Source organism: Alligator mississippiensis, chromosome 3 (genome assembly GCF_030867095.1).
Source record: "Alligator mississippiensis isolate rAllMis1 chromosome 3, rAllMis1, whole genome shotgun sequence".
Classification (NCBI taxonomy): Eukaryota; Metazoa; Chordata; order Crocodylia; family Alligatoridae; genus Alligator; species Alligator mississippiensis.
The window spans coordinates 291,076,539-291,089,077 of NC_081826.1; the positions used below are offsets into that span (position 1 = coordinate 291,076,539).

A 12,539-nucleotide genomic window follows, 5' to 3' on the forward strand; every position below is an offset into this window, starting at 1 on the left:
ACAGGTGGCTTGTGATATAGGCTTCAGTGAATAAAATGCTAAAAGAAGCATCTTTGGTTCTGTGGTTGGTTGACTCTGACAGGGACTCACGGGCGGCTGTGACTTCATTAAGCAGCTATCAATATGTGCATCCCTCTAGGCAGAATACAAATGAAAACATTCCTGTCATGTATTTTTGCGGTAAAATATGAAAGGGCCAAGATGAATTGTGGATGATGTAAATTGTCAACTTTTTACATTATGGGGCCAGTACGACTTTGATTCAAACAGGCCATGATTATTAGTATCTGTATTTTGACTGTGCCTAGAAGTGGCAGCCGGGCCCCTAGCGTGCTAGCTCTTCACTAGCACAGAATGAGAGGGCTCTGGCCCATAATCTGCTTGGGTTTTCACTGCATTTTGCTGCCCTTTGGTACACTCGGCCAGGACACGCTGCATTAACAGGATTGGAAACCAAGGAGCTGCAGTCTCTTGTCCTGAACGCGGGCTCTTTGTTGGGGCTGTTGCGGACGCTGAAACTCCCTTGTCTCTCTGATCCCAGACTGAACGAGCTGGGCTGGCATGAAAAAAAAAAGCATTTTAGGCTTCCTAAACCTGCCATCCCAGAGGAGACCCCTGCCGGGCCACTGCCAGTCCGGCTCTGCATAGGACCTAGACTCCTGGCAGCCCCAGGCGAAATTTGCAGGTATCAAACGTAGGCACAAATAGCGCATTTGAACGACACGCATGGTGCACACACGTACAGGCGCACCCTTCCCGTGCATCAACTCAGACGAAGGCGCGGTAAAGCGCCGCGTGTAGACGCACCCGCAGAGACACCCAGGCTCCTTCTATTCGCTCTCTCTACTGAGCTGTGGATACGACCAATGCAGCCTAGCGCTGAACCACTTACAGGCACTTTTGGGGTCGCCGGCCCCTCTTTGCTAGAGATAACCATAACAATAGTAATAATAATACAAATGACCATTTTCAAGCCCCCCGTTTGCCTATGCCTGGCCCTGCTTAGGACTCAGCGGCTGGGTCTCATGTAACCCCAACCCAGGCAGGAGGGGGAAAGGGCTGGCTGTGTGTCTGCATCCCTCCCTCCCTCCCCCTGCCTGGGTGCCGGGAGCGGGTCAAACTCCCTGCTTTGGGAGCGGGGGCAAGGCACAGGTATCCGATATCCCCCCTCCTCCTGCCCCCCGCCAGGCACAGGGGCGCCGTCCTTGAAGCGGGATGCGGTGACCTTGCCGCGCGCCGCCTCCTGCGGGCGGCCCCGCACCGCTCCCTCCTCCCGCATCGCGCCCGCCGCGCACGTCTGTCTGCTCGCGCTTGCGCCGGGCCATGGCAGCGCGGCGCCCCCAGCCCGGCTCGCAGCCCCGCCGCGGCGCAGCGCCGGGCCGGGCCATGGGGCGCGGGGCGCGGGCGGCCGGCGGCGGGCGCTAGGGGCTGCGGGCATGGGCTACGCGGACCCCTCGTCCAGCAGGGACCTGCTGGGCAACAGAACTTTGTTCTTCATCTTCCTCTGCGCCTTCGCCCTGGTCACGCTGCTGCAGCAGATCCTCTACGGCAGGAACTACCTCAAGAGGTAAGAGGGGCTCCTCCTCGGGGGGGAGCTGCCCCTGGTGCTGCCCTGGGGGCGTCGGGGAAGCACCCCTCTCGCCAACAGAGCCCGCTTTGGCCACGCGCCTGCTGTCCGGGGCCCCGCCGTCTTCTCTCTCCTGTCCCGAGGGCTGCGGAGGATGCAAAGCGGTTGGATTCGGGCTCTGACTTGTTAAGAAACTGCTGCTGTTTTATTTTGATTTTGTGTGCGTGTCTGTCTTGCTGTGTCCTGGCTGCTTATCCCGGGCGCTTGGAGCAGCAGGGTACCGCAGGCAGGTGTAGGTGAACGGCTTGCTGCTGTGGATCGAAAGGATCGCATGGGTTCACCCCTCTGCTCCCTCCCCCCCAACAAGCCACTTTTCTTCCAGTGCTCAGTGGGGCTGCCTCCTGTGGTAGGCTGCTGGTTTCCCCCCTCCCGGTGAAATCAAAGAAGGTTGAAGGAGCTCCGGATGTGGCAGGATCAGGCCCTTAGACACTGATTATCTTTCTTTCTTTGCTGGGGGTGCAGTCACCGTAATGCACTTTCTGGCCGCTCTCTGCTATTCTCATTCCCTTGTTGTGCTGCAGTGAGTTATGGCTTGAATTTGCCTTTATAGTCAGCCAGCAAAGTTCACCCTCAGCTGGTTTTCTCACACCTCTGCTCTCTAATGAGAGCTGCAGAGATCCCCCGTTCCCCCCCAAAAGTTGTCTGGTGTTTTTCTGACCCTCCATGACCATGCTACGCAGGCCCTAGAGTTCATTTATAGCATGCCCCCGCTGAGAGCACGCTCCAGCCAGTGGCTTCCAAGGACATCTTCCATGGAGAGGAAGTAGGATATTTATAGTGGCAGCACCGCTTGCCAAGCTGGAGCTTTCGGATGCAGGGTAAATAGGAGGCGAGATACTTTCCAAGATTCAATATGCTGCATGTTGTGCCATGGTCCGTGCTAGGGCTACTGATGCTCAGCAAAAACAGGCCTCCTGGATTTCTCCCAAAGCAGCCTAGGGTAATTAAAGAACTTGGAAATTGAGCCCCGTGACTTGGAGTAAAAACACCAGGTTTTAAAAGCATAAACTTAAGATAGGTGTCTTACCAGAATGCAGTCTGGCCCGAGAGGAATAGGAAGGGGACCACCAAGATAGGAAAGGTGTAATGCTGACCACCCTGGAGATGGCAGGGGGGAAGGTCCCCCATAAATTCTGGGCCCCTCCAGGAAAGCGATTGCCATCACATGCCTGGAGGCAGAGTGCCTTCATTTGCTGCCTTGACTCTGGCCTGGTTCTCAAAAGCTGTTACTGAGTGAGTCCCCTGCTAGCAGCATGGTAGCATGGGCCAAGGAGGGTGGGAGAGGTTAGCTTGGATCCCAGGTTTGCTCCCTGTTGTGTCTCCACCTGGGTGGTGCAAGGGAGGGGAGCCAGCCAGGTGTCCACCTCTCTTCAAAGTCCCTACTATGTGGAGCAATAATGGACTTGAGGATGAGGAAAGAGACCACACTGCAGAAGAAGCCATCGTTACTCACAGAAACTCAAGAGAGAGCCCAGGCTTGCCCCAGGGAACCAACTTTCTTCTCTTCCCTGTGCCAAACAGATGCAGAAACTCAAGTCTCATGAAGAGGGCGTGCAACAGGGAAGCAAAACCAGGGGCATGAGTTAGAATCGAGGGAACAGATCTGGCAGGCCTCACGTGGCTACCTAGCACAGCGAACGTTGGGCTTCATTGGGAGTCCTGCAGGGAGTGCCGAGCCCCGGGGGACTCTCAAGAAGAAGAATGGCAGTTCGTATTCTATGCTTTTAGGACCTGATCCAAAGCCTGTTGAATTCAATGGAAAAGCTCCCTTAGACACTGGAAACAGCCACTCAGTGGTAATAGCTGCATCTTCCCTTGTTTTTACAGTGTTGCTAAAAATTGGAAGGCTATATCCTGTCCACTTCCATCCCAGAAGTAGTTCACTTTAAGGAGATGCATCTGCTTGCCCTAGGAAGGCAGGCCACAGTCAGCTTGAGGTCTTTCATGGGTGGGTTAAAGTCTAACACACGGCTGGAAAATTCCTCAGGAGAGGTGATAAAGCAAGAAACAGCAGCCCCCTAGTAAGGGGATAAAAAAGCAAGTGGTAATTAGGCTTCTTTAACACAGGTCCCTGGGGTAATTATTTTGATTGGAGGATTTATAATACAATTACAAATATCCTCCCTCTTGATCTGCCGACGTAGGGTAAATGCTGGGGGCTCCTGTTCAGACCCCAGACTGCAGCCTGCTGGAGCCTGCGCTCTTGTGCTGACTCATCCTTTGTGGGATTTTTTTGTTTTTGTCTTTGGAGTCTCCTTCTCGGCTGAGTCGCAGCTCCTTCGTCTGGGCCAGAGGTCGCAAGGAGCCTGAATTCTGGTCCTGCGTGGCTGCCAGGACGTTCCCTGATGTAAGGGAACTCCCTGACAGTGTCCCCGGTGTCCCCGTCCCATAACTTGTAGCATAGGGACATGCTGTGAGGAAGTGGGCAGAGCAGATGTGAGAATGGCACTCGGTGACACCCATATTCCAGTAGCCAAGGCTGCTAAATAGTGGCCTTCTAGGTCTGGGGCAGAAGTGCCATAAACCAGTTTGACCTAAATCAGTTAAGTCTGATGCTGCATTTAACCAGGTTGATCTTAAACTGGTTTTGGCCATTTTGAAACCAGTTTATGTGCGCTGAACTTCTGTTCTGTTACAGCAGTGGTCACCGACCAGTGGATTTTGATCCACTGGTAGATCTCAGAGCCTCTTGGAGTCGATCCAAGGCTGGGGGGTGGGGTGGGGGGCACTCTTGGAGTCGATCCAAGGCTGGGGGGGAGGGCTGAGTGCCCCCGTGTGTGCACATGTATGCCCCAGCCCAGCAGGTCAGTCCATGGGGAAGGGAAGGGGCAGGGGCTAGATTGAGACCCCAGCGGTGAGGGACAATGTTGCAGAGGCAGGAGCAGGGGTAAGTCAAGTGGGGCCCCGGCTGGGTGGGACTTACCTGCTGGGGAGGTGTGCCTCCGAATAATTTTTATTCCCTCTGCCTCGATCTGCCCCCTCCTTCCCTCCCTCCCCACAGACTTACCAGCTGGACAGGGGTGGCAGCACACGATAGATCCTGGGTTGCTTTTAAATGCCAAAGGTGATCTCCTACTTAAGAAGGTCAGAGACCACTGTGTTACAGGTTTAAACCAATTTCTGATCACTTAAACCAGTTTAGGTGTAACTTCTGTCCCTAGCCCTAGGGCCTGACTCCTGCACTGGTTGGGGAAGTCAGTGGTGTTGGCACACAAGTAAACAATGGTTTTTGAACGGTGACTAAAGAAATCAGGCAAAGCTTTGTCTTGAGCCTCCATCGAGAAACGTATCTATAAGTTTACCAGATCATCGCGTGGTGAGCAAGAAACAGTAAACTGCCCTGTGGGCATAGATATTTAAAGGCTTTATGCATTTGAAGTGAGCATCAAATGTCATCCATGTATACACAGAGGAACCCTTTGTTTACAATCGTCCTCCTTAAAACAAATACGACAGGGACATTTGGCACTTCTGCAGCATCATGCGAGGAGGGGAAAACAGTTAACCAAGCCTCACAACACTTGCAAGAGGTCAGTGTGTTGTTATCGGCATTCCCACCGAGTAGGAAATGGGGTACAGAGATACAAACTGGCTTGCCTAAGGTCACCCCCATGAGTCAGAGCTCCCGACTCAGTCCTGTCCCGTCTTCGCTCCCACCCTGACGTGAAATAATATCTGGGTGAAATGAAACACCACCAGCTAATCTCTGAAATGACTGACTCCTAGCACATTACTGATTGAACTGCAAGACAAGCTTTGCTTCAGGTCTGGTTTCCGGAAGCACAGAAGAGTATTGGAAATCACAGATGACAGCACCCCAAGTCCCTGTCAGTTCCCCGGTTTGTTAGGCAGGTCTGTCCCACTCTAGACTTTATCTAACCCCTCTTAAAAACTGTCTGTACTAGTGGCTGCTGCTACTTTATTAATAGGCGGAGTATATAAGGGTTCCTTTTTCTGTAACACCACCTATTTGTTATCACTAATAGGAGAGAGTGACATATCCACATAATACAGCCTGCCAGGGAAAAGAATTGCTGGTGGCTTCGTTGTCTGTTGGCGTAGCTGCACTGACTGCCACAGATCCACACTGATTTACCCCACTGGAGAATCTGGCCCCTTACACTACATTGGCTGGCCAGCACAACTCCTTGTGTGCCAGCAGCAGTGGGAGCACACGAGCCACCAGCAGCCACTCGTGTTATAACTGTGTCATCGAATGCCAGCCTCTGGGCTTCAGGGCACTGCTCAGCCGCATGCTCAAGCTGAATAAACGATCGCAACTCCCTAGAAATTATGTTAAAGGGCTGCGCGCCGCTTGTGAAGTTCCTTACCATCCCTCCTCCATCTACCTTGCTGCTAACTTTGAGCTGACACATGTAAGTGCAGTGCTCATCACCGTCATGGTGATGGTGAAAAATGGAGAGGCCAGATTGCTGACTGGTGTGAAGTGGGGTGACAACATTGACGCAGGGAAACTACAGCAATTTTCATGGTCCATGAGAGCTACATCAATTTATGATTATGATTCAGGAATGTGAATCTGGAAAGCATCCATGAGATAAGGGCTCACAATTCTCTGTTGAAATAACCATCACTCATGTTATTTCAACCCCCAGATCAGCAGATATGTCACAGGCACTTTTCCTTGATCAGAGCTCCAGGATACACAGAGAGGGCTTTATTTTTTAATGAAGTCATGCTTTTAATGTGCATTGCCAATGTGGTGTACTTTTTAGGGTCTAAGTATTTTAAATAAACCTATTTGGGTTCACCAAAAGCATGTTGGAAAACAATTCTGAGAAATTAAAAACCATGATTATTTTTTTGGTGTTTATAGGTAATTCAGTAACTTGCAGACATTTAAGAATAGATTAAGCAAAACACTGGAAGTTAGACTATCGAGTAGGCAACAATCCAGTGCTTTCAGAGACCTAATAGATCTGCTATACATGAACAGCCAAGTAGATTTTTATCCATCTTGGGCAAAAAACAAGCCCAGGAAACCATAGCCCTAAAGTGCTAAAGTTTGAGGAATAATTCAGTGTGTACTTTCTTTAGGGGTCTTTAACCAGATTTTGAGTTCCTTGGGTTAAAGGCAGTAAGTAGAAAGTATTACTACAAAGTTGTTCTTATGTTGTAATAGTCTTCCAGAAGGTGATTTTTAAAATGTAAGTAGTAATTAGATAACCAGTAAGAGGAGAAAGAAAAATACAGAGAAACAGAAAAAGTGGGAAACAAGGAAAAGGGAGTGAAAGTAGGGAAGAGAAAAAGGCAGAAAACATAGGAGAGTGAAAGTAGCCTGAACAGTGTTCTCCTTATATTACTAATAGTATTGCTTCTGCAGCAGGACATTTTCTCTGACTGTATTAAATCCTTATGTTAAAAAATCTCATGGTTTGCAAACAGTGGGCAGTTTTAGGATCAAGATCTAAGTGTTCATAGCACAGCGTAAGTCGGCTAAGATAGAACGTGGCAGGCAGGCTGTAGTATCTTCCCTTAGAAGTCATTTCTTACTTGCGTTCCCCCTGCCTTTTTTAACTGGTGTTGCCAGCTGCTTTACATAATGTTTTTTCCTCCATGGACCAAATAAAAGGAGAGCGATCACAAATACTTGGGTTGTGAATTAAAACTCTGCAGAAATTTGCAAATGTTCACAGCTCTATCCAAGGCTGCAGCTGAGATTTTATAGTTAAAATGTCTCACAAAGCAAAAATCCCAGCCCCAACTTCAGTGGCTTGCACAGGGCTAGAATAATTTCTTCTGACTCATCGGTTCATTTGCTTTTAAAAAGAGAATAAGAGCATAATGGCAAAGGGTTTTTAGAGCTGTAGCTGCCTAAGGGCAGGATGCTGAAGTCAATGGCAAAATTCTCATACACAGTGGTGGGAGTAGAGATTGGCAGCGAGAACCTTCTGTTCCGTGTACTTTTGGGTGATTTTATTCACAGCCTTAGTATCTTATACGTTTCTTTACTGAATTGTGCAAACCACGCATGGTCCCTGCCCGTGTCCTCTACTTCAGCTGATTTTTAACGTTCAGGTTCTTGCATTGTTACACCGGCTATGCCAGTCGGGATAAACTGGCAAATCATCATGCAGGAGCCCAGTACTCGGTGCGTGTGTTACAGATCCTCTACGGCTCAATATAGAGAAGGTGCCTTGTTACAGTCCCAGTGCCAGAGGCTTGCTGGGCCCTTTAGTTCGGTCCGCAGCTCAGTCACCTGTGGGTTGGCTACGACCAGGTCATGGCATGGGACTGGTTTGGGTCTGCATTGCAGTGGGCCTCAGAGGCACAGCTTCCTCTGAGCAAAGCACTGAACTCACTGCAGAGAGAGAGGAGAGAGAGAGAGAGTGTGTGTGTGTGTGTGTGTGTGTTGGCCAAGAAATACTCATCAGATGCACGCCCACCTTCAGCTCGCTGATTAATACAGGAACAAATTCAATTCAGATTCTGATCCCTGTAGTGCCCACATATCCCCCCTGCCTCTTTCCTTAACTGCTGCTCCTGTTGGTATCTAAGCCAATTGTCAGTCCGTTCAAAAAGCTGGTCCTGATTGCTTAATAACTGTGGGGTAACTCTTTCCTCTGTTATTTGCAGGCAGACCCTAGTGAAGGCATTTGGACTCACCTGCATGCAATTAGACAGATCAGTGACATGCCCCTTGCAAACTTCCAGTGCGCAGGAACCCTGAGTCAGACCCTCCCCCCCAAGTCAGGAAATTGGCTTAAAGATCAGGAAATAATTTTAAAGCTTTTATATTTATCATTTGCTTTCTCTTTTTGGAGCCATTAAGTTTCAATGTGCATCCACCTAAGTCCTTACAAGGGTGCGTAGTGAAGTATAGGGGTAGGCAGTGAGGCCTGGTTCACACCTTGGCTGTGCTAGGATTCACAGTCTAGGTGTTCCCTCAATTGTCTTGCCTGCAAGGCCCCGTCTAGGAGACTTTTTCTGAACATGAGAGATGGAAGCTGCCTGCCCTCAGTGTCTGGATTCGCTCATCCTTGTCTACCAGATGGGGTAATGCAGCTGCCTTTCCATCCCCTTTCATTCCTTTCTCTTATCCTTGTGATTTTCTCTCTGTCTCCCATCTCTTTTTCCCTGCCCCATGAGTCCCCACTACTACTGCTTCCCTCCCAGTCTCCTGTCCCTGTCCTCTCTCCACATTCACTGTACATTCATTTTTGAATGCTTGGGGAGTGGCAACATGATTCACTGTTGCCAGCTCTTGTGATGTTGTGCTTTTTTATCACTTCATTAGGTGCCTTTCTTAAAGCCCTAGAGCCTGGAGTCATGTGATTATGTGAGACTCTCAGCTCTCATTAAAAAAAGAACTTCTATTGCTCATGCTGATTGTTGAATACATGAATGCTAAGCACTCAAAACCCAGAAGCTAAGAAAGGATTCTCATTACCATTACTCTAATCTTTTAATTTATGGTTGGGGTCCTGACTCATGACACTTGAAAGCTTAGAAATGACAAGGCAGCTTGTTCTCATGAATGGGAAGTTATACATTTCATCCACTGGAATAGTAATCTTCACGGTGCAGGAGTATTAGCCTCTGCAACCCCAGCTCAGGTGAGGTGGCAGAGAACAGGACCTAAAATTAATCATCATGTTATATCACTGGGGTCAGGAGCCGTACTATTGAGAACGGTGCCTTCATGGGCTGAGTATCTTAGTTAGAGGTTCTGGGTTGGACATTGCAGAGCTCTTTTAAGCATTAAGAGCTAGGTCCGCAAATAGATTGAAGTGCCTAACTTCCACTCGAGGTGCCCACGTCCAAACCTTACATTCTCAAAACCCTTGCTCATTTGTTGCCTAATTTTGAAGGCACCTGAAATCCTGCAGTTGTCTGAGTTTCCCCCACCAATGTACTCTTGGTATGTAAGCTTTTATGTGCATCTACCTAAGTCCTGACAGGGGTGGGCTATTTTGGGATTCACTATCTACCACAGATGTTCTTGCCTATGAGGCCTCCCCTAGGAGGCTTTTTCAGAGCCCCTGTCTAGGAGGCTTTTGTTTGTTGGGCTGGTCCTTACATCGTAGGAATGGAGTTTGTCCGGGAGTTTTACCAGTATCTCCATAGTTAGTGCACTTGCTTGACATATGGGAGACCAAATCTTATCCTCCCAAATCCTATTTGGGAGACCAAATCCTATTCTGTGTGAGGCAATTTGAACCCCAGCTCACAGTCTTCAGGAAACTACCCCATCTACCAGGCTGTGGGTGTTCTGGCCTGGGACTCTCCACTTTTTTTTCTGGTGGAGCTGTTGAACTTTGCATGGACTATTTAAGTATTTATTGACAGAGGGGTAGGAAGCCAAGATGAACCCCTGAGCCCAGTGAGCACCCTAACCATTATCTCTTGTTCTTTCTCTGGGCTAAGGACTACCTAATTATTCCAGGCAGAACAGAACAGCTTCAAGAGAGATTGAGATTATGCTATCCCGGCATACCCAGGGGCTTGATGTGTCTTGATGGAGAGATGGGCCTTCTCAGGCAGCGGAGAAGATTTCCCATACCCCATGTTGAGTGTTTTAATCACTGGGCTAATGGGGAAGAAAGCACCACCCTCCCCTAGCTGTGTTTTGTGAGGAAGGACCAAGCTGATTTAGGCACTTAGTATGAGAGAATGCCAAGCGGAGTTAGGTGCTTCTTTTCCTCAGGGGGATAAGGAGTAGGCTTCAACCTTCTTGCTAGCCTTTCTAACCGGCTCCCTGTCTGGTGCAGAGCCTTTTGCAGACCCCATTGTGGAGGACCTAACTCTCTCCCTGTCTGTTGTATGTGGAGCCTCAGAGCCTGCCTTTGGGTAATTTATGCCTCTTGTGCTCTTGGCTAAAAAAAATGTCATGCGGTTGCCTTAACACAGCTGCTGGGCAGAGCCAGGGCCACCCAAGACAAACATTCAGATGGCGGCCGACCCCATCAGCCACGCAACATTTTGCTGCAAGTGGCTTGTGTGGAAGTGGAGAGTGACCAAGGTTTTCTCTTGGGATGGCCGTGGAGGGAGTATTGAAGTGCCCCCCAGGCCCTCTGTTTGGCTAGATGGGAGGGTGCCTGCGTAGGAAGCTTTGCTGCAGAGCACTGAGACATCCACGTCCTTCTATGGCTCCAGCTAGGAGCAATCGTTGCCCCCCAGATACCATTGCAGATCTCTGTAGTGCTCAGTCAGTGTCTCTTGTTCTTGGCCTGATTTTATTTTCCGGATTGTTTTTACACTCTTTGAACTCCATTCAGTCCTAATCTTTGTGCAAAGCTTTGGATTTTCCTGGTTTGATTGTGCCTTGGTCTTACCCTTGATTGCCTTTTATATCTCCTCTTCATTTTTTAATTCAAGTGTAGCCGTTGCTCAGCAGCCTGTGTAACCCTTAGGCACGCTGTGGACTTAACTTCCCTTTTTTCATGAATGCCCTGCCGGCTGCTGCTTTAATCCATTCTCTTTTGTTCAGCCTTTCCCCCATACTTCTGTAATGCCCATCATTGTCCTTAGACTTTCTCTTTGTCATTTTGAGTCTAGGCTTAATTACACCTTGTGGAGGAAACCATCAGAGATTGAGCCCTGTCTGCTGTGCTGAGACCCCAAGTGTCTCACAGAACATTTTATAAAAAGGGTGGCTGGGGTCTGAATTTTTGAACCCAACTGAAAACTTGGGAAGCCAGCTTTTGGGGTCCCCCAAACTGGTGGAAACAGACCATGCCCTCTGGTTTTATGCATGAAAGGGCAGACTATGGAGGAGGGTCAGGGGACTTCATGCTTTTCAGCACATAGAAAAGCCCACCTGAGTTCTCCATGCAGTTGGAGCTCTTGGGGCCGTGCTGGCACCTAGGTAGGTCTAAATGAGCTACCTTGAGTACATCCCGACTGGTACTCCATTTGCACCATCATATGCCAAGTGAACCAATCATATGCCAAGTCCATAAACACTGGATCCAGTCTGCACTCATTGACTTTGGACATTGTCCTCTGAAGAGCCCCACCCGGTTTATTCCTTTATTTTAATGAACACTACTCTTGGTGTTTCCCAAGATCACATACCTTTTCAGTTCCTTTTCCCACGGTTTCCTTTTGTTCAACCGGCTGATAACTAGCCAGCTGATGAGGAAATATTGATTGACTGATGACCGACCTATTCTACAACCAGATTTTAGCCATAAAACTTTCTTGGGGTTGGCCCAAAGCACAGACTGCCTTCATTTATCTTTCTGACAGTGAATCTAAAGTAGGTGGTAAATTCATAGGTGAGTTTTTTATCTTTTCCCAGCAGTCTGGAGTCTTGTAAATCATATGGTCAGCCTTGCCCCAAGTGGGAAGTTAGATCATTGAAACAATCGGCTCAGTAAGTGGTTAGCGTGTAGCAGTGTATATTAGTGTGGCAGACAGGAATATATAGGTGTAGGCATCCAGATTAAACCTGGCTTTGGCTTGCTTTACCAATGGGTGGAGCATGCTGTTAAATTAGATCTGAATCAGTTCTCACTGAATATAAATGTGAATTTTACCTGGGACTTTAATGAGAGGAAAAGCATCCAGTCAAGGACATCAGCAAAGCATAAGATCATCTGACATATTTCCCTGTGTTGTGTAATGTGGGATGTACACGTCTGAACAAATCCTGAACAAAATGGAGCCACATTAATATTTGACATCATTCTGGTGATTGCAGAGATGTCACACAAGGGCTATGACAAGCAAACACATCCTTGTGTCTCCCTGCTTTGTCTGCCTTGCTATTTTTCTGCACTGCTGTGCCTTGATGGCATATTAAATGATGGCTATGAGCATGAGGACAGATAGCAGGAAACTATTAGAGGGGTCATACAGCATGCCTTTCACTTGTCACATAATTTTACCATTGAGGCCACTTAATGATACCACCCAGTGAATGTCTTCTGCCTTGACTGTGCCTGTT

At 48.7% G+C, this 12,539-nt stretch overlaps 1 protein-coding gene across 2 annotated transcripts in view; it reads left to right on the forward strand.

Moving 5' to 3' along the window:
- The first annotated feature begins 1,370 nt into the window (after window positions 1-1,370).
- The window catches only part of ST8SIA5 (ST8 alpha-N-acetyl-neuraminide alpha-2,8-sialyltransferase 5), a 70,987-nt gene continuing 59,818 nt past the window's right edge, over window positions 1,371-12,539 (forward strand). For both annotated transcript variants that reach the window (XM_014594140.3, XM_014594141.3), the window contains exon 1: window positions 1,371-1,567. In XM_014594140.3, the coding sequence (XP_014449626.1) occupies window positions 1,437-1,567 (131 nt within the window). In that variant the 5' untranslated portion in view covers window positions 1,371-1,436. The remainder of the gene's footprint in view (window positions 1,568-12,539) is intronic.